Here is a 21,895-nt window from a genome sequence, read left to right on the forward strand (position 1 = left end):
TGTGGAAGATACGTTTTCTCCATTTTTGGTATGTCTGTAAAGGCTGGTGTAAATAAGGAGTTTAATTAAAATCCTAAATGCTTACTCCATAAAAATAGCTTTATGACATGGGAAAAAGTGGATTTTTTCCATTATAATTGCCTGTCTTGTGTATTGCATTGTAAGAGTCCAAGTGAGAGGCTATAAACTTTTTAAGTAATTTGTTTTCAATTTTATTATTTATAAATTATGTTCATTGATGCTTTCTTGATTCATATTGCAAGAACATCCTGAAGCTGCACTCACTATGTCAGCCACCCCTATGTTATGGCTGCACCCAATTAAAAAAAAAGTAATAAAATACAATTATGGGGTTTTTAGCCCATCAAAATGCCACCCATGCATTGAAGGAGGGAGAACACCAGGCTCAAATTTAATCTTTTCCAGTGTTTCACAGCTCACGTTGGTTTTAACCTTTGTACTTTGAGGGGCCTTGTGTTTATTTTTTCTGGTTATTAATTTTTATAGGGCTCACGGTGCGTAGCTGCTGTCCAACCATGCCTGCAGCCACTGCTCTGTTCCTCACGCACAGCTGGAGATACTGGGAAGGTTTTGGGGTTCTTACCCCCATCGCTGGAGTCAGTGAGCCCCTTGTGGGACAGGCTTGAATACTGTGTGGGGTTTGGGGCACCACAATACAAGACCTTGAACTATTGAAGAAGTGCCTTGAGGGGAAGCCGTGTGAGGAGCGACTGAAGGCACTTGGTCTGTTGAGCTTGGAGGAGGCTGAGGGGAGACCTCACTGCACTTATAACTTCTTGTGAGGAGCAAAGGAGGGGCAGGCACTGATCTCTGCTCTGTGGTGACAGTGACAGGACCCGAGGGGAATGGCCTGAAGTTGTGTCAGGGGAGGTTTAAGTTGGATATTAGAGGAAGGTTCTTCACCCAGAGCGTGGCTGGGCCCCCCAGGGCTGTGGTCCCATCACAAGCCTGACGAAGCTCAAAGAAGCGTTTGGATAACTCTCAGGCACATGGTGAGAGTCTTAGAGTATCCTGCGCAGGGCAGAGAGCTGGATTCGATGATCGTTGCGGGCTCCTTGCAGCTCGGGATATTGCACGTTCCCCAACAGCAGAGCCCGCGCCCCGTCCCCTCAGCGCTCCCCTCAGGGACCCCGCGAGCGGGCGGGAGGCGCATGCGCGGAGCGGCCGCGAGGGGGCGGCACCGCGGCGGGGCGGGGCGCGAGCGGCCGCTGGGGGCGCAGCGGGGAGGCCGCGCGCCGCCTCAGCACCGGCCAACATGGCGGCGCGGCGGCCCCGCTCCGCCTCAGGTCAGTGCTGGCCCCTTCCTGACGGGAGCGGGGAGGAGGTGGCTCGGCGAGCGCTCTTCCTCCTCTCGGGGGCGGTGGGCAGCCCCCTCCCGCTGCCCGCGCTGCGTCCCGGGGGCGGGGAGGGATGGCCCGGGCTCTGCGCCTCCCCAATACGTGCGTGTCCCCCCTCCACCGCGCGGCCCGGCGCATCGGCCCCGGTACCCCCGGCATCACCCGGGCTAAAGCTCCTTCCCGGGATTTAACCACGGAAACCCCTTCTAGCCAGGCCCGCAGATAGAATGAGTGCTGGCCGAGCCCTCAAGGAGCGCGGGGCCGCGGCCCTGGGGGTCCCGGGGGGTGCAGGACGGGAGCCAGGAGCCTCCAGCCCCCATGGCCGCCGCATCCTTCACCGTGCGGGGCTTTCAGGGCATCGCTGTGGCCTCGTCGTGCGGCGTCTTTGGCACTGGCACAGTTCGATGTGCTTAGGGAATGTCCAGAACATCATTTGCCGCATTCAGGGAGCATTTTTGATCAGTAGAAAACGCTGACTTATTTGCCACAGAACGTGTTATACTTGTGTACACGAATTTTGGTTTAAATGATAATAATTTAAGGGCAGAATTAATATAAATGTTCATGACAGTGTTTTAATCTCCATCTAAGTAAGTTAAACGGATGTCCTCAATACCTCAAATAAAGAACTTTCTATAACAACTTTTTAGCGTTATGGATCTTGCTATTTATTTTTTACTACTGAAGAGCACTTATGTGTTAATAAAGGGAAATAATGCACACCTACATGTGTACTTCTCACTGTCCTTGAAGTTTTTACCCATACTGGTAGTACAAGTTAAAAAGCTGTCAAAATTCTAATAAAATGTTTATATCTACAGTCTTACTTTAATTCTAGGTAATAATTCTAGGTAATCATTTAACTGCTCCTCTTTTCTGGAATGTATCACCTGTATTGTTGAATTTAGATTTAACCTCAAGTATATTTAAACAAAGTGGACTTCAGTTCATGTGTGTATGTCACAGAATGTGATACAGTTTTAAAATATTTTTCTTTAAAAACTAGAACCATCTCTTTCCTCTGATGTTCGAATATACGTGGTGTTGAGGATCTCTAATTTGAAGTTTTAAGAAGCCTGTTTTGAAAACATTGACAGAGTTGTCCTGCAAACTTGGAACTTAATTGAAGTCCCAGTGTCATCTGTTTCATTTGTTGTGGAAAAGAACAGAAATCGCTTCCTGGCCTTGTGGCAAATGCTGATGTCTGGTCCTCTGAGGAGAGCACTGGGCCAAAAGTTCTTAATCTTCCCAGGTGGTGGTCTATCCCTTTGGTTTTTGTTTTTGTTGGGGTTTTTTTGTTTGTGCTGAACGAGCTTAACTGGTAGTTTCATCTGACACCTCTTGGTTTCTGTATTTGAACAGGTAGGGGATTCTTGATCACCCTTGTAGTGCCAGTTGTGGGTTTTATAGATTATACCACCCCTATAGCTTTCTACACCTTACCTTGATGATGGTATAGAATCCCAAAATCCTTTGTTCTTTGAGCTGCTGGACCATGGGTAGTTTGTACACTGCAATTTAACCCATTGGATTATGCAGTTAATGCCCAAACTGGGTTTGGGATTTTCACATAAATTACTAATTTACTTTATAACTGAGAAAATAACTTTTTTTTTTTTTTAATTGCTTTTTCTTTTTCAGACCACGACAGTGACGATGATTCCTACGAAGTGCTGGATTTAACAGAATACGCTCGACGTCACCATTGGTGGAATCGCGTGTTTGGACGGAATTCAGGACCAATTGTAGAAAAATACTCCGTAGCCACACAGATTGTGATGGGAGGTCTGACTGGCTGGTGAGGGAGCTTCCCTTTCCATAACTGACCCAGACTTTTTACTCTATTAGAAGATCCATTTCCAAGGGTATTTGAAGCAGATAAATATATCTTTAATGGGATTTCCTTTAGCATTGATCAAGATTATTCATGTGTGAGCTATTTTAGCTTGTTACTCTGACTCATCAGTATGAAGTATTTTTTAATATTGGTGAAGCACCAGTTATCCAAGGGAAATCATACTAGTTACTGTTAAAGGATTTGGGAAAATGTCAGAGCTCTAAAATTACAAGAAATAAATGGAAAATAACTGCATGTAGCTTTTATTTTGTATGAAAAGCTTATTTCCTTACTAGTCTAGATTTAGAAACTTAGTTATATTATGGCTGAGTTATATTTTACGGGTAAAAGAAATAAAGGGGAAAAAAAGGATGGCAAAATATACTTTTAATTAAGAGCCCCATTTCTTGGAGACTGTTTAAATTGAGCTGCAGCCATTTTGAGCAAATTCAAAGTTTGCTCTGATGTTAACTGAAGAGAGATACTATAACCTAGTTATACTAGAATAATTCATGGTGAAAGCTAGACAGTAAAGATGAGAAACTGGAAAATGTGGTCACAACATGAGCAGTTGTGTCAAGGTATTTGTTATTTGTCAGAGGTATTTGAATGGCATTTATCTGTTCCAGTACACAGAAAAACTAAATTCATTGAAAAGCACCATTATGGTAGCACAGTGACTTTTAAAGAGGGATTATGCACGAATTAGAAGATGAAATAGACTTAAAATGGAGTTGTTGTACCCAAGCTCAGTACAGCTTTGTGGAGTGGGGTTTAGCTTTCAGTCTGAGTTTTTTATTTGCTTCTGTAGCTTTAAAATTATTTTTAAAAGTTGTATGTGTACATGTAAACTCAGAAGTTTCTAGGGAGTAGTTCATCTGGCATCCATAAAAACTGGCTTATTGAATGATCTGGAAAATGCACATTTCAGTATCTGTAGATGCACATCTCTCTGGGTGCCTACTGATGAATATAAGTAAGAATTTGCTATACATATGCAGGGGGAAAAATTCCTCTCTGTGTGTGGGCTAATGTTTAGATACCTTGGAATTGCCCTGGGAAGTTGTGGAACCATCAGCCTTGGAAGCTCTTGTCTGAGCCAAGGCACTTGGCAGCCTGATGGAGTTTTGAGATTGGTCTGGGCTCTGCAGCACTTTTGGGAGGGTGACTGGCCCAGGTGATCTCCAGAGGTTCCTTCCTACCTTATCACTCCTCTGTAATACCAATATCTGTGCTGTTCTGTGTTTGATGAGGGAGGGTTTGGAGACTGAGAACAAGGTAATTTTCTGGTTGCCTTGATCCATTAAAAAGAGACTAACACCATGTCCCAGCGGAATGTCCTTGCTGAGCTTAACTCTTGTGGTAGGGATGTGCTGCTTTTTACTGAAATGTTTCAGTTGTGAGTTGTGTAGTTAATATAAATTATGGTATAATGTATTTACATTCCATTTGGGAACAGATAGTAGCAGTGTTATATAATTATGTTGTGCTTTATTAACGTGCTACATTTAATAGCAGTAAGATCTAGAGAACTCATGCTTACTTTAAAGGGGCCATCAGACAGCCAGGAACAAGCAACCATTACTCACATTGTCTTGTTTTAGACATTATTAATTTGATATTGCTTGCAATAAATAGCCTTGATTTTTAAATTTGTAAATATGAAATGATATATTTGCTTTTTTAAATGAAAAAATGGTAATAGTTGCAGTCAGGAATTGTGTAGTGTGGCATTGTTCAGCAGAAAACTTCATTGGACTGGGTTATTGTTTTTTTGTTTTGTTCCCCTAAGGTGTGCGGGATTTTTGTTCCAGAAAGTCGGAAAGCTTGCAGCAACTGCAGTAGGTGGTGGCTTTCTTCTGCTTCAAGTATGTAGCATTTCATGCTTTATAAGTTGGCAAATGTTATTTACTAAACAATAGGAAAAACACAGCTGTTGGGTAGCATTTAATTAGGAAGGCTTATCTACTTCATCTTTTTAGTCTTATCAGTCAAAACCTTACATTTGAGCTGAAGTACTGTGTACAAATGTACAAAAGAAACATTTCTAAAAGTTAATGGTAAATCAGAATCTACTCTGTCCTGTAAAATAGTTTGATGTAAGACAAGAGAAGTGCTGTGCAGAAGCTGAGATATTGTGTGTGATTTGATGTTGCCAGATGAGAGGAACTGCCTGGAAACCTATGGTTAGGGAGAATGTAAAATGTGTTTGCTTTACATTGGTTTGAGAATTTTATCAGAGCTTTAGGCTGCTTTGGCAGTTGCCTGGAAGGCTTCTGGTCCCAGTATGAGCCGTGTTTTTCTGTTTTCTTCCCTTGCCATGTTTTATCTATTGAACCTCTAAAGCCTGGCTGAATTTTGACAGCTTCATTGCATTCCTCTCTCTGCTGGCTTTCGGGTTCAGAAGTTTTTAATTATGTGGCACGATCATTTGCATTTTTCATCAGATACTGTGATTAGAGCAGAATATATTTCAAAAAAACTTTAAATTAGATGAAACTTTAAGTGAAGGAGAATTTCATGTGTCCTTTTGTAAGATGCCTGGATTTTACTAGCATTTTTCATGTCTTAATACCTGTGGACTTCTAATTTTTTTTCAGATTTTTCTAGGAGATACAGATTGGTGCCTACTTAGACTCAATGATACAATTTCTTGAGAGGGGAGGTTAAAGATATATTTATTCTTTCCAGCATCACCCTGGAGGGTTTCTGAAAGGCATATCCTGCTTTTATTTCTTTTGATTGTAGTGACTGGTGCAGTCAAGCACTGATCAGGAAGGGTGGGATAGTAGCTGCTGTGTAATGCATTGAAATGCTGCTGTTGTGTGAAGTACACACAATATTTTCTTCGTAATCATGGTCCCTGCTGGTTCAGGGGCTAGTTTGGTTTTTTTCTTCTTCCTACGTTTTGTATGCCATTAGTCTTGATTCTTTCGATGATAATTCTTTTATCAATATGACTGAAGAGCTGCCAGAACAGAGGCACCCAAGGTGGAGGCAGCAGATTGCTGCAGGTGTCTTCCTCAGTGCTCCTGACTCTACAGGAAGCTGAAAAGTTAAAGCTGAGACCTGTAGACAAAGGAGAATGGAAATTGAATAAAACACATCACTTGTGCAGGATTTTTGCTTGTTGAGCTGTGAAGTTTGGGGAGCTTTCCTGTACGTGCAATGGATTTGCCATGTGGCTGAGTGTCTGATTTCTTGGTTGATCTCATTTACACTGAATCCAAAAAGGAATATTATCCAAGAGGAAATACAAGTTAAGTATTTTGATTGGATTGTCTGTATCTTAAGTAAGATCACATTCTCTTGAAAGGAAATGAAGGAAATGCCTTGGTCTCTCTTTTAATTCAAAACATTTTGCATTTTAAGGCTGAGTCATAAATTTTATGGTGTAATTACATTTCTGTAGCCTTTAATTTTTTTCATTTAAAGATCACACATCCTGATTCTATGAATACATGTTCAGTGCTTCCCCTGAGTGGGCAGAAGAGTATTTCAGCACATTACTAGAAAGTTCCTTTTTATCTGTAAATTTCTCTGAAGTTGCAGATTTAATTTCAGCTACTGATTGCAATATTGACATTATAATTACATGCTAGAACAAGAATAATAACTACAGAAGGCAAGATTCTTGGCTAAAGCCCATTCAGTGAAACATTTCAGTCCTAAAATTAAAAAAATACAATTTTTTTCTTCAGTGGGTGATGACTTCATTTCAAGAAATGTAGTAGGAAACTGAAAGCAATAATTTTCTAGTGTCAGTTTGTACAGGAAGCAAAAAAGATTTTTCATGTTTTTTAAGTGATCTAGAACTTCAGTCTTGAAACAGATTCTATGAAAAGTACTTGTGAGAAAAAGAATAAAAATTATGTGAAATTTGCACAGCTTTTCAAAATCATGGTCTGTTATCACATCTTTGTGGTGAATATTTCCACACCTTAATTTGATTAATTATTATTTGATTATTAACTATGCTGGTTTGTTGTTTTTTTTAAATAGATTAAAATAGTTCTTCATAGTTCTTCAAATATGCTGGTATAAGAGCAATATGCAGGCACCATACTAAAGAAAATATAATGCATTTCTCATAACAAGTAGGGGATTTTCCTTGTGTAACTTCTCATTTACACAGCACTATTTGGTAAAAACCTGAAGAGCAGGGAAGTATGAACTTGTGTACTCTTGGTTCTGCTGTAATGAATTGGTTAAAAACAATTGTTCTTAATGAGCACCTAATACCTCTTTATTTTTAAAATCCTACATCCTCAAGAGCAGTTTCATTGTTCTTTGTTCTGCGGTGACCATACAAATTATGGGTTTTTCTGTTCTGTGTTATTTATTATTTAATAACGAAATTAGATTTTTATTCAGTCATTTGTGCTTTCACTAATATATTTTTCCCCAGCCAATTAATATGCCATTGATGAATTAAATTGAATTATTCATTAAATTACGTTCTAATTTAGGAAAGGTAAATACGTGAAACCAACATGAGAAAAATAAAATATACTCTGAGACATCCTTGGCTTTGTCTTGTACAGGGTTTGTTGATAGTGCACAGTGATCCTGGAATCATAGCATGGGTTGGGTAGGAAGGGGCCTTAAGGACCATGTAATTCCATCCCAGGATGTTCCCAGGGAGGGACCAACCTGCTTTTGAGGCTGAGGGCTTAGTGGGGAAGAGTTGGATTCAGTTTTATGTTGAATATCCCACTTGAGAGTAGATGTGTGCACACTTAGGGGGAATATTCAGTGGAACAGCCAAAGCAAATGGGAGTTGGAAGTTGTCCTGATAAAGAAATGCCGAGTTTCTGGCAGGTTCTGACGTGAAGTGGAGGGACAGAGTGACTGTGCCTCTGTAACCTGCAGTGCCAGCAGTGGGGACAGCAGAGCTGTGCCTGCAGGTGGTGGCTGAGGGTACAGCCTCTGCAGTTCAACCCTTAGAGTGTTGTGTCACTTCTCAGTCCCTTCTTGACAGTGTGTGTTGAGCTTAGGGGCTTGTCAGATCTCTTGTGGAAACTGAGGGTTGTTCCCTTCTTAAATAGCAGAAAATACCTCAAAGTGCCTGTGGGTTCTATGCAGTGTAGCTGAGCTCACCTGTGCCTTTGGGCCTTGCTTGGGCTCTTTTAGTGTGAGAGATTTTGCCTTGAGGAAATTAAAATTCTTTTGTCCCATCTTGCTGTACAGATTTTTTTGCTGCAAAACATTTTTCTCCTCATTATTCGTGTTAATGTTTCACAATAACAAAGTACCTGTGTGCCTTTCCAGTATCACCCACAAAATGAGGTCTGCCCTTGAAGATTCTCAGTTTTCCTTTGTTAATTAACACATATTTTTAGTGTTTCTGCACAGACATATTTCTTCAATTGCTTTTTGGAAAAAATTCTGTTATTTTTTCAACACTTTTGGAAGGTCTTGAACAAGTAATGAGCTATGAGATATATAGATAAGTATATAATATATCTATTATTCTATTATCATATATAGAGAGATTCCTGTATAACCCAAAATCCACCCCCATAGGTCTCTTTAATAATATATGCAATTAATATGTATAGACCTATATGACAACTTAATATATCCGTGTATGGATATGATAATGGAATATTGTTATTTTACTTGCTTATCACAGAGCCTGAGTTTAAAAATACTAGTAAATTTTGAGAATTTGCATTTATGTAAATTTAATGTTATAAGCAAGTAGGTTTTTTTTGATACATTGGAGTCTAAAAATTATAGTCTGTTTTTTCAGCATTTGAGTTCAGGGGTATTATTTCTGTACTTATATATGAAATTATGTAATTAGTGGGGTTGCAGCCAAAGTAGATATGACACAGGCTCTATCACTGCCAAGGTACAGGGTTCTTGTCTTCTCAGTTAAAAAATTTATATTCAAAACATTACCCTCTGTTGCTTATTTTATAAACACTCAAAAAGTAGAATTTGGAATCTCTCATTTCAGGGCTACAAAGTTCAGGGAGAAAAGATGTCTGGTTTTGATACAAGTGTAAGCTCTGCAGTAGTTACAAACAGATCTTAATTAAAAACTTCTGCCTCATCTTTGTGCTGTCTGGATAACTGAGCTAATTAAAGTTGTCTTAATGAAATGTTTCTTCTAAGATCCATTTGCATTTTACAAGCAAGCAGATACATTAGCATTTCTTACATTGTGTTGCACTGAGTAGATCAGTCACATTTAATTTTCAGTTGTATGAATGAGAAGGCACCAATTCAATGCTGGGGCCTTTTTGAAATTCTTGTGGTTATGTTAAATTCATAAAATAACAATTGCCACAATGTGCAGCTATTTCTCTTTTCCTGGTATGTCATCCAGTGACTGGATGTGCAACCAGTACAGCTTTCAAACTGGTTTCCTGCTTTCATTCTCTACAGACAGCCCTTAATGAGCTGCCCATGCCTGGCATTAGTGCCCATGTGAATAAATGGTTTTACAGTAGACAGGCAAAGTCAATTAATTTGTTATTAATTACATTCTGAGGCATGAAGTAAAAGTTTAAAATATAACAAGTTCATTTTGCATTTGTCCAGTGAATTGTTTTTTTTATTATGACAAGGTGGAAATTGAAGTTGACTTTCTTACGGAGGTGATCTTCTAGAAGCTTTGTTTTGAATTGACATAAAAATCTGTCTGACACTTTATTAATTTTATTTTTTTTCTGGATTATGAAATCCTCAGTTTGTGGTGAAATGGGTTGCTTAGTTACTGTGGCAGTTTTAGTACCAGCTAAATGGTCTAATTTCAGTTATTTGGTGGAAAGATCCACGTGAAAGTCAAACTTCAGAGCCTGTAAGTGATGTGAATCTAAACCTAATGAATTGTGCATTTAGGCTAAACCTAATAAAGTGTATATTTAAATACCTGTTCCACAAAAGTTCATTATTTGTGACTTATGTTTACCAATTGGACAGTTTGCATAGAAGGCTGTTAAAGTGGGTGGATTTCCCATCCACATGTGACCTTAAGAAGTACCTGAGGAATCTCAGTCTTTACAAAGAGTTTTTGTAAATCATTTACATGTAAGTTTAGTGATTTATATCTGTTTTTCCTAATGGTTAAAATAAGCAGTAATCCTTAATTTTGATTTTTTTATCTTTTTTTTCTCCCCCTAAATAACTAGCTGTTTAATTGTTCTCCAGAACATGCAGAAATCAAATATTAGTAACAGAAATAAGGCACAGGTTTGGGATGATGGTTAAACGTGCTAAAAAATTTGGAAGTTTATGTGTATGTTGGTATAAACCAGTCTCCTTAAGTAGAGTTCATTTTTCTGATTCACACTACTTGTACTGTTCTCAGGCTGTGTTATTTTTCTACTTAATGATTTTGTTTTGTAAGAAGTGTGAGAATTCTGTTGTAATGAGTACTTTTTTTTTTCGTGTTGGACCATTTCAATTGTGTAGGATAAAATAAGGAGTTTTCAGTATTTTTAATGATAAGTTTGATTAGCTCCAGATACTCTGTCACGAATCAGAATTCTACAATTTTGAAAGAAGTTGAAACAGAAGAATTTTTTCATTGTTGTCCTGTGAATGTGTTTTTCTTACAAATAAAACTACACTAAATGCTGAAGGAAAAACATTACAAAGCTTTTATAACTAAAAAACAGGGAACTGGTAAAATTAACAAGAGTCTACTGAACTTTGCCAGCTCTAATTTGATCTTCTGTCACTGAGGAAAGGTTTGAAACAGAGAACCTGCTGAAATTGGAACAATGTCTTTTCCTGTATCTGTAATAAGTTAAAATAAGAAAAACTATGTTATAGGCATCAAGACAATGTATTTTGACTTACGAAATGTGAATTGCAGCTGTACTAACTGCCTTTATTTCCCTAGATTGCTAGTCATAGCGGATATGTACAAGTTGACTGGAAGAGAGTTGAAAAAGATGTAAACAAAGCAAAAAAACAATTAAAAAAGCGTGCAAATAAGGCAGCTCCTGAAATCAACACTCTAATTGAAGAGGTGAGTCTAAGGTGATAAACTTCTTTTTACCAGCCAGGTTTTCTTACCTTCCACTGCAGGTGATAATGAGTTGAAAATGTAGATGCAAAACTGGAACACATCAAAAATAGTTTGGCTTTATAATTTATTCAAAAGTTTTCAGATTGTGCTGTCTTTTATTCATTCAGCTTTCTGGTTTGATCACTGTTAAAAATGACACATGAACTTGTTCTTGGCAGGTGACAAAGTCAGTATCAGTAAGGTCATGACATGGTAAAAAGTTCAGGATGATGTGGGTAAAACATGGTAACTACAAAGACAAAACCCAAATCTTCTTAGACTGCTGATAATAAAATCACTTGTCTGGACAAGAATAACTTTTCTGCAGAAAAGCTGTAGCTGCTTTATAACAGGAGTTGTGCTTTTATCTCACTTTTACACATTTTGGAGAATATCTGTCTGCAAAATCTGCCAGTTGCCCAGTATGATACTGATCGGTGTCCCTGGGGCTGTTTCACCCTGTCATTTGAAGACTTCTATTTAATAGAGAATAGAGTTCTATTTAATCAACTCTGTGGTTGTTTGGGGTTTTTTAAAGCCTATTTTCACATATTTTCATGTTCCATACATGGTATCTTAAGTTTCATTCTGAATAACTGAGAGTCCTGACTGGGAATGTGCTGCAGACACACAGTACACACACTGGTGAAACAGTACACACACTGGTGTTCTGTAATTCATGAGTTTTGACATCTCCGGTTTAACCTGTATGGAGTTGCATATAGATTGATAAAAATGACCTTAAATTTTAATGTGAATATGAACTGAAAATTCAAGAGTGAGGGTTTTCTTGCTTCTTTTGTACCTCAAATAGCTTAACCTGTCATTCTCCATTTCCCTTCAGAAATGGGTGGGACAGGATGGGGTTTTTGTTTTTTCTTTTTTTTTTTTTTCCTCTCAGATTATATGACTTTCTTGTAACTGTGTGTTAGTTGCAAATCTGAAGAGTTCAAAGCAGAGGGTTTATGAAATAACACGTTTGATGGAAGGTGTTATACTCTGTGCTGGTGCTTCGTGAAGTACTCTACACCCAGGTCATCATGCATAAGTGTTTTTTTCTAGGATTAAGTTGTTAGGAAACTGGCTCATAATGGAGTGTATCTCTTTTCCAATGACCTTCCAAAAAGCAGTACTTTTTTTTTAAACAATTATCATCTGATTGCAGTTGAAGTCATGGTGGTACTCGTGCTTTTTTCGACAAGGTAGTTTGTAAAACATGTCTTGTTTTGATCAAAACAAGAGAAGTATTGGCATGAAATTGCTGTAACAAATCCTCTGTACTTTGACTTTTCAAAGACTCGCTGTATTTTAAATATATTGTTAAAGACACGTGAGAGTCAGTTTGTACCACATTGGTGCCACCTCTTTTTATATGGTTTTAGACACATCGCTTCCCCCTGCACCCTTCACAACTTTAGAGTTCTTGTTTCCAGGAAGTTGTGATAAGTATTATGTAATGAAGTCAGACACAATTAACTTTATGAATATCATTTTTCTTCTCAGTCAACAGAATTTATCAAGCAGAACATCGTGGTGTCCAGTGGGTTTGTTGGAGGCTTTTTGTTGGGGCTGGCGTCGTAAGGACCCAAACGTCTCTTCCTGATGGGATCCGTGTCGGCCAAGATCAGTTGTGACACGCTGTCTGCAAGCAAGGGCAAGACAAGTGGACTAGCTAGACAACTTGGGAGCTTTTACATTTCAGGCTTTTGCCTCTTGAAGCTTGGCAAAATTAGAATTTGCTGAAAAACTGTGCAGTGTGCTCATTATAGTATTTCTGGGCAAAACTGGTTCATCCTCATCATGACTCTTTTTATCTATGGCCTTTCAAGATCTAGCATTTTTTAAAATGTTATTCTTGGAATATAGCTATGTAACCATACTGTAAGAATGAAAGCTCCATTTCTATGTTTTCAGTTAATACTGTTTATTTAAAAGGTATTTTTCTTCATGCTGTATTAGGTAGTATTGATGACTACATACTGTATATGATATTGTAGTTTCAGCCTCCAGGCTGTCCATCTTCTTTAGAAGTCACTGCAATAATGATCAATCTGTAATACCTTTTTACAGAGTATTAAATAACAAAGAATCATGAGCTTATTAAAGGTTAAAATTAACTTTGGCCTTTGCATACATAAAAAATAAGAAAGTCTTTCAGTTATAGCATGCTGGGACGTGGTGCAAGTGTTTGCCCAGACAGGTTTTTAAGGTCGTTGTAGTGATTTGTTATCAATCAGGTTATTCTGAAGAAGCTGAGAATCCAAACAAACACTCAATGCATTTTTCTGCATTTCAAACTTGTGAACCTTTCAGAAATTTCTATCCAAGGAAGAGTTTGCTCTGCCACAATTTCTTTGGTTTTTACTGTAGCAGCAGTTGAATGTGAACTGGAATCTCTCCCACCGGGGTTCTGTCGGGTTGCTGTTCCCTTCTCTGAACAATAGTGGTTCATTAACATTGGATGGATGGATTGATGGATGGATGGATGGATGGATGGATGGATGGATGGATGGATGGATGGATGGATGGATGGATGGATGGATAAATGGATGGATGGGTGTGAGCTTGAGGTGCACAAGATGTGGGATGGTGGACATATTCACCTTCTAAGTATTAATATTTGTGCATCCCTGGGCTCCAGAGATTTGTATTACATGTTGACCTCATGTTTGCAGTGTGCTTGTGGCCAAGGTGAGTAAGGTGTGAAGTATGTCCTGCATACCTCTGAGCTTTGAGGGTTTCATCAAGCCTGGTTAAGGCTGGAAAATAAATCTTAACACGCATATCCCCAACCCCAAGGTACATGAATAGCCATGGATCCTAAATACTTTGTTTTAAAGTGAATATCTGAAGTTCTGGAAGGACAGTTACAGTTTGTTGGAAATGGGAAGCCCAAGGAGGAATGGGTTATCTGGGATTTAGAGTAAAACAAAGAAAGATGAAAATGTTAAAATGTGAAAGCCTTTGCCGTGATGTTCAGCCCAAAGAATAATGGGAAGGTAACCAACCAGTCAGCTTTTTTCTGCTGATGAAGCTCATGGGTTTTTGGCACATCCAAAGGGGACTGAAGCCAACTGACGTGAGTCATCCACCCTGACTGGAATGAACTAGGTGTCCTGAAGGGCTTTGGGGATGAAGTGACCGCCTCAGTATCACGAACCCGCAAATGTGCATTTTTGGTGTACTTTGTGAAACGATTTCAAAGGAGCATCCTTTAGTGAGCTTGTTAAAAAGGCTGCTCATGTGACCAAGGAGAATTCAAACCAAAAGTATTAGCAGGATGCAAGACTGAAAGTTGTTCTGCTATTCTGTTGCCAACAGCTGAGATTTTCAGTCAATGGATCAAGAATTGATTGAAATACATTAGAGGCTTCTATAGTTTTTTGAGTTAGATTTTATTTTTTAAGCCTTTGGAATAAGAGACATAATGTTGAACATGTAAAACTGTCTGAGGGACTAAAAAGGCAAGGAGAAATAGTGTTATTGAAAAGGTGAACGCTGGTGGTTTGTACTGGAATTGGCTTCATGTCCTGGGTTCCTGACTGGAAAAGGAGAATGGCTGCTGGCACAGCAGGACTTGCTGATGCAGATCCTTGGGCTGGTGAGGCAGAGGGGGTGCTGCCAGCAGCTCCAGGTACAGCTGGCAGGCTGAGGTGGTGATGGAGTGGCAGCTGTGGTAAAGGACCAAGATAAGGGCAGCTTTTCATGCAAATACTGAAGATTTTTTTATGTGCCAGCTCAGACCAGTCTCACCTATGTGAGGGAGTGCTCTGTAAAGATACAGTCAAAAAATGGGTCTTGATGGGGTTGGGAGTAGAATGGAGTGTAAACAGGAAGTGGGTTTCTGGGGGTAAAGTCTGCTCTGGGATGATTTCAGAGTTACTGTTGCCCTCTCTAACAAAAAATAATCCAGGCTAAGAAGATTGAGAGGAGGAAGGCTGGTGAGGCCCTGGCACAGGTGGCCCAGAGAAGCTGTGGTTGCCCCATCCCTGGAAGTGTTCAAGGCCAGGTTGGACAGGGCTCTGAGCAACCTGGGGTAGTGGAAGGTGTGTCCCTGTTCACGGCAATGGGGTTAGAACTGGATGATCTTTAAGGTCTCTTCCATTCTAAACCATTCTATGATTCCATGATTCTAAAGAAAAAACATGGAATAAAAATTTTTGAAGAGCATTTTTTGGGGGGGGGGGGGGGGGGGAATTGGTTTTAGAAAGCTGATTAAGAAGGAAGGTGTTAAAAATACTTAAATTACTGTAAGGCTGGCCCAGCATTTCTATGGTTTATGTGATATAGCTGAAGAACTTAAAGGTGGAAAACATGGAAGTTTAAAAGTGGGAAACAGCTTTCCATAATGCCCAGTGGATCTGTGGAATTAATTTCTGCTGTGTGCTGCTGAGACCAAGGAAGAGCCTTTCATTCAGGGAAAGATGGGGTGACATTGCAAGAGTCTCAGTTATATGTAAAGGTGGGAGAAAAACCAGTTTAGGTTTCTCTCTAGTTTTTTAATATTTTTTGGTGCAGTTCATGATGAAATTCCAGCTGATCCTACCTTTTCCCTGCGTAAATATAGTAATATAGGCTTGTGTAAATTCTGCCCCTCAAGTAGTTGTTAGCAGCCACTTTTCAAAGTTGAATGCTGAGATAATGATCAAGGAAGGCATGGCATATATCCCTCTAGTAAACAGCTTTTGAAAGTTTATTAAATAATGCATCTGGGGAGAGATTGCTAATAAATCATCTATTTGTTTTGTGTTATCTTAATGGGATAATCTATTTCTTGAAATTATTTATTTTTAGTTAAAGAAACATTGGGCAGTATATTTTAATTTAAAGTGAGATGCCAGTGTGAGCTTATTACTGAATTTTAAGAGACCAGAATTTGGCTAAAACTTTGAAGGCTGTTTCTGCTTCGACAGCCAGACTGGAAATTAAATGTTGTAGTTAAAAGATAGAGCTGCCTCCCAGATTCAAATCCATTTGTTATGAGGTCTTAAGAGGGGGAGAGGCAAAAAGAGTAAAATGCAGGAGTCAGGACTGTAATTCAGTAATTCTGCCTGTGCAGACGCCATAAATTACAGTGAATTCAGTACTGTAAAAAAGCATCAGTAATACCTCCCCCTAACCTTTTGAAAATTGTTGGAAATCTCAAAGAATTACTTTAATAATCAAACTTTTTTGGTATGCAGCTCCCTGGGGTCTGTAGATGATAGTGGGAAAAGATAATGTTCATCTAAACTACAACAACATGACATTTTGGAAGGGAGATTTTGGGGAAAAAAATAATAAATTATTCACCCTAGGACTGTGCATGGGCTGGGTGGGTGGTGGGGGAGAACAAGAGTCAAATCTAGCAGGGGAAGGAGATGCCATCCTCCCTTGTTGGATTGGGAAGCTGGTCTGATGCCATGTGATGTCCCAGTACTGGGATATGTGGAAGAGCTGGTGTTTCTTATTCCAGGGTAGTTTGGGAAGTGAGTCAGCTGACATTCATCAGGACCTGTAAGACCAGAAGCCAATTTTAATAAAGATAATTGTGGGATGAGTGTGCACAAAACATCTGGTGCTGATACAGCACAGCCTGAACCTTTTGGTTGTGTTTGGTCCCACATTCAGGCTTGGAGGCACCTAAACCTTGGAGTGCTGCGGGATGGCTGGACAGAGCTTTAATACGGGATTTGGAGCTCACAGCCTGGGCTGGACACAGCACAGCCAACTCCAGCACAACTGGTGCCAAGCTTGCACTAGGAAATCTTGTTGGACCTGGGCTGACTCCAATTTGTAGCTTGGGTAAACCAGTGCAGTGGTACAAATTTGTGTAGTTCATGGATTCCACCCTCGGAGGTTTTCTGCCTCCCTCACCCTCTCCCCTTTTCCCAGTTCCTCGGAGCAGTCTGTGTTCCTGCCTCCCTGCTGTAGTTTTGCCTGCCTTCTGTTTCTTCACAGCTCTCTGGAACAGTGCACCACATCATACACTGAGCTGTGAAAAAGAGGAAATGTAGTGCTTCAAAATGAGGTGAAGTTGGGAATAAATCCCACAAGTCAGCTCAGCTATGAGACTTCCCAACAGCTAATGCCTCTGGCTTAGCTCAGGGGGGCTGGAGGCTGCATTCCCTTTCTTTTTCCTGGGAAACCTCTCCTGTCTTCAGTGCCCTGCCTTCCAGACTATAAGGTATTTTGGCATGAGATAACATTGGTGTCTGCTGCTGACATATTGTGGGGTGTGGATGTATCTCAGTGCTCCTGGGGCATGGACAGGAATTGGGTCTGGTCACGTCCAGGTTTACCTGAAGTCATTTGTAAACAGTTGAATGAGCTGCTTGAGGTGGGAATGCTCCAACAGGAAGAAAGGAAAGCAGGTTACACCCAGGATATTTTCCTGCCCATTTGGTAGGATGCTTACCTGGGAACTGGAATATATTGTTATACATTCAGTCCTTGATAAGGTCTTTTTGGTTTCACCATCAAACCACACAAAATCAAGTCCTCATAGCCCTAATCTGTACAAAAACCTTTCTGCACATGTGGACTGTATATTAAAAAAAATACTTAATAGAAATGTTAATCCACAAAGAGAATTGAGTATTGAACTGTATGATTCCCATTTAATATAGATAATTTGAGCTTTTGTCACAACAAGAGGCTCTCAAATACTTGTCATACACTCATGGGACCTGGAGAATTATGACCAATCTATCTAGCATGATTTGTAATTGAACATCTTATTTTCTTGAAGTATTAATGGCAAAGTAGAGGTTATTTTGGTTTTTTTGTGTGCTTAACAGACAGCAAGCTCATACTGCAGCCAAATTACAGATTTTTATTTACAGATTTCAAATCCTCTCCAGTGAGGCAATCAAAATGCCTTGATAGCCGACATATTGCTGAGACAGAAATCCAAGCCAAAATACATCTGAATTAATCTGTAAATGTAAGAAAACCCTACAGATGTGTGAAAGGAATGTTTGAAAATCAAGAGTTGCCAAATATTATTTCAAAATCCACTTGGGCCAATAAAGAGGAGGAAGGAAAATTAACAGCAATCAGGGAGTCTATATTCTTAATGCTCTTATAACAGTGTATGATTGTTAAAAAACATTGAGAAAATGCCTTTCTACAACATTAATAATATCTTTTCTATTTATATGGAATATAAATATATGACATATAATATTTAGTTTTCAAACTTAGAAGCTGAATTGCATGCTGGCTTCTTTAGGAGATTAGTTTTGAGGCGGCATGTGCAAGTACAGCCAAGCACATGCTCCAGTGACTCACTGGGTTGTATGTGAAAGCAAAGGTAGAGCAGTCCAGGGAAGAGATGCACATGTTTCTCCTCTTTTTATGTTATTACAGGAATCTCTGGCTAGGCTTTCAAACCCTCAGGTAGTCTGCACAGAATCAGAAAACCAGGGAGTTTGTGGGGGAGTTAAGGGAAAGGTACAAGAAGACAAATTTTTCTGTACGTGGGTGTCAAGTTGGGTACCCTGTATCCTGCTCAGGTCAATGTTCTGTGGCAAGTCTGCCTTACTGGAAATCACAGACTCACAGAATGGTTTGGGGTGGAGGGGATCTTAAAGATCATCTCATTCCAACCTCCTGCCATGGGCAGGGACACCTTCCACCAGACCAGGCTGCTCAGAGCTCAATCCAGCCCGGCCTTGAGCACTTGAACACTTAAGCACAGAGACAACTGTGCTTAACATCCACAACTTCTCTGGGCAACAGTGCCAGGGCCTCACCACCCTCACAAGGAAGAATCCTTCAAACATCTGATGTAAACCTGCCCTCTGACAGTTTGAAAATCCCATTGTCCTGCCACTCCATGCCCTTGCAGAATCTCTCTCAAACTTTTCCACAGGTCACCCCAAAGCCTTCTCTTTTCCAAGCTGAACAATCCCAATTTTTCCTTTGCCTTTTGAACCCTATAGGCAGAGGTTGCAGGCGTAGCAGCTCTGCTGGGGAAGGCCTGGGGGTTATGATGGACCTGGAATTCACAGGAACGCTGCAGTCACTGCACATGGCAGAAAACACAGCCGAGGTGCCTGAGGAGGAGCGTGGTCAGCAATTATGGAAATTTGTTATCTGCCTGTTGGTACTCAGCCCTGGGGGAGCTCACCTGGAATACCATGACTACTTGTGGGCCCTCCAGTTCAAGAGAGGTGTTGAGAAAGAAGAAAGGGTCCAGAGAAAAACACTTAAGCTCATGAGGCTTCTAAAGCATCAGGGCTGCCAGGGGAGCTGAGGTTGTTCAACTGGGGAGGAGAAGGGTGAAGGTGAATGTGGGGCAGCTACAGCCCCTGAAGGGGAGTCACAAAGGTGATGGAACCAAACCCTTCTCAACAAGGGGCAGCAGCCACAAGAGCTGTGGCTTGGGAAGGTCACACTGGACTTTAGGAGAAGATCTTCCAGCAGGAGGGTGGTGCAGCAGCAGGACAGGTCACCCAGGTGGTGTGGCTGCACCCTCCTCAGGAATTTACAGGATTTGGCTGAACAAAGTTGACCTGACACAGCACTGGTTGCTGCCCAACCATCCTGCTGTGAGCAGCAAACTCCAGCGCTCCCCTCCTGTGAACATCAGGTGTTGTTATCCTGCTTGGCCCCTCCATCCTTCTCCTGGGTTTAGCCTTGTGCTCCTTCACATCTGAACGTGCAATAGAAATGCTTTCTGTGGTTGCTCTCTTCTTACTGTTCACACAGAGCAGGAAAAATAGATTCTGAGGGGGTGTGGCACTGTTATTAATTCAAGGTTTTCACTTAAAATAAGGGAAAAAAGCAAATTTATTTATTTTATCAACATTGGAAAGATTAGAGACCTGCCGGGATTTTTTTTTTTTTCAGTGGTATTAGATTTGCTTTTAGAAAATTAAGATTCTCTGGTAGCTGACACACAGGAATTTGTGTATGTGTGTGCTTTGCTTGGAGCTGTTGCAGCAAATTTTTAAATATGGAACAGCCAGAAAAAAATGCATTTCTTTCTTTTTTTTTTTCAATAGGCACGCCTACACTAATTTAAAAATAGTAAACTGGGGCAAGGTAAATATCACAGAGCCTGATGTGAAAAAAATACATCTATAGAAAATAAGGAATAGAATATGTGATGAAGATTGACACTTTAAGTAAAAAAGAGGATAAAAAATAACACAGCATAACGGAAGATGCAAAGTGATTAGGGAGCACCAAGAGAGATGGGAATGGAAAGTTGGTGACAGATGAGGCTGATGAGGCAAAGGGCCTAAAGGAATTCCTCGCCCCAGTAATCACAAAGGGAGCAGAAGGCAATATCCCAGGAACTGGGATTTGTTTTCCTCAGGGAAGGAATGAAAATGTCAAAAGGTTTTACTCTCGCACTGGAGTGGATAATAAGGCAATTAGTACTATTAAAAAGTTCTCAGAGCACCCAGACTGGAGTAATAAATCACATCCTAGGATTGTAAAGAGTGGGAGATTCTGGAAAGCTTTTGTGGGACAGTTGTGATAACTTACTGGAATGGGAATCACTGAGGACTGGTGAGTGTTTAATGAAGTTTGGGCATTTACAGATCTCTGAGCTTGACTGCACTTGACCTCAGGAGAAGCTAGACTGGTGAGTCATGGCTGTGTAGATTTTTAAGTGGCAACATGAATATATTATTTAAAATACACCATTTTAACATACATGCCACAGGAGAAGTATATAATACAAATTATTTAGAGTCTGCTGCACAAAAGATTTATGCAAATAATCTCTATTAATAGGATTTCTCAGTGCAAATCCTTTCTTGTCAATAGGAGAAGAACAATGTTATGCTTATGATTTACTTTTGCAAAGGGTTTCTGACGTTTCTACAATTTCAAATGGTGTTTTTCCCTACATTAGGGATATAAGAGAGGAAATAACCGGTAACCTTTGGCAAAGCTCTGTAAATATGTGAACTATGCAGTTTCCCATCCACAGGTTGAATAAGAAGGGAGAGGAATACAAATCCTTCGTATGATATACCTACACATACCTTCTTTTGGTCTCCACACCTTTGTATTGCTTGATGCATTTTAGAAAGAAACACAAGTCATTTATAGCATGGTTTAACTGCTGCCAATAAAAATAAACTAAAATAAAAATAACAGGCAAACTCCTCTGCTTGATATTGTGGGCTGGTTGAATCCTGTGCTGCCCAGAGGAGCGAGATCTTTTCATCCCCATCCATCCCAGGGATTGGAGCTGTGGGGGCTGCCTGTGGTGGGGCTGACAGGGTATGGACTGACAGCCCAGGCTCATCCTCCTCCCAGCCTGGAGCAGCCTGAGATGAAAAAGGGCTGAAGGAATGAGACCAGGCAGGAGGAAGGTCACAGACTGCAGAGGGTGTTTCATTTACCTTCTCCTACAGCTGCATTCAGTTCTTTCCTTGGGGAGCACCACAGGGACCTCTGTTCAGGGTGAAAATAAGGAAATAAGGAAATGGGATGGAAAAGTGTGAACCTTTTGAGGGCAGCAGCCTCTGCAGAAAGTGTTTGAATAAACCAGTCCCTCTTCAGCTGGCAGGAGGAATCAGCTGCCAGGAGATGCCAATGAAAGGGTGGAAAAGGTGCTTCCAAGGGTGCTTCCACAGTGCCCAGCACCAGCAGCACACCCCTGACAGGGCTGGCCAGAGGAAACCAGTGAGGCAGGAGCTGTGGGAGCTGTGGGGAATAATCACCACT

General features: G+C 40.3%; 1 protein-coding gene across 1 annotated transcript; it reads left to right on the top strand.

Moving 5' to 3' along the window:
• The first annotated feature begins 1,192 nt into the window (after positions 1-1,192).
• Positions 1,193-13,338, top strand: FUNDC1 (FUN14 domain containing 1). The gene is made up of 5 exons (XM_058861615.1): positions 1,193-1,307; positions 3,000-3,156; positions 4,988-5,063; positions 11,054-11,182; positions 12,725-13,338. The coding sequence occupies exons 1-5, from the start codon at positions 1,277-1,279 to the stop codon at positions 12,800-12,802; spliced, it is 471 nt and encodes a 156-aa protein (XP_058717598.1). The 5' UTR covers positions 1,193-1,276; the 3' UTR covers positions 12,803-13,338.
• The last annotated feature ends 8,557 nt before the right edge of the window (positions 13,339-21,895 follow it).

The sequence above is a fragment of the Poecile atricapillus genome, chromosome 1 (genome assembly GCF_030490865.1).
Source record: "Poecile atricapillus isolate bPoeAtr1 chromosome 1, bPoeAtr1.hap1, whole genome shotgun sequence".
NCBI classification, from domain to species: Eukaryota; Metazoa; Chordata; class Aves; order Passeriformes; family Paridae; genus Poecile; species Poecile atricapillus.

Coding starts and splice junctions, on each gene's coding strand:
- FUNDC1 (XM_058861615.1), top strand. CDS start 1,277: ATGGCGGCGCGGCGGCCCCGCTCCGCCTCAG. Junction 3,157..4,987: donor ATGGGAGGTCTGACTGGCTG/GTGAGGGAGCTT, acceptor TGTTCCCCTAAG/GTGTGCGGGATTTTTGTTCC. Junction 11,183..12,724: donor TCAACACTCTAATTGAAGAG/GTGAGTCTAAGG, acceptor TTTTCTTCTCAG/TCAACAGAATTTATCAAGCA.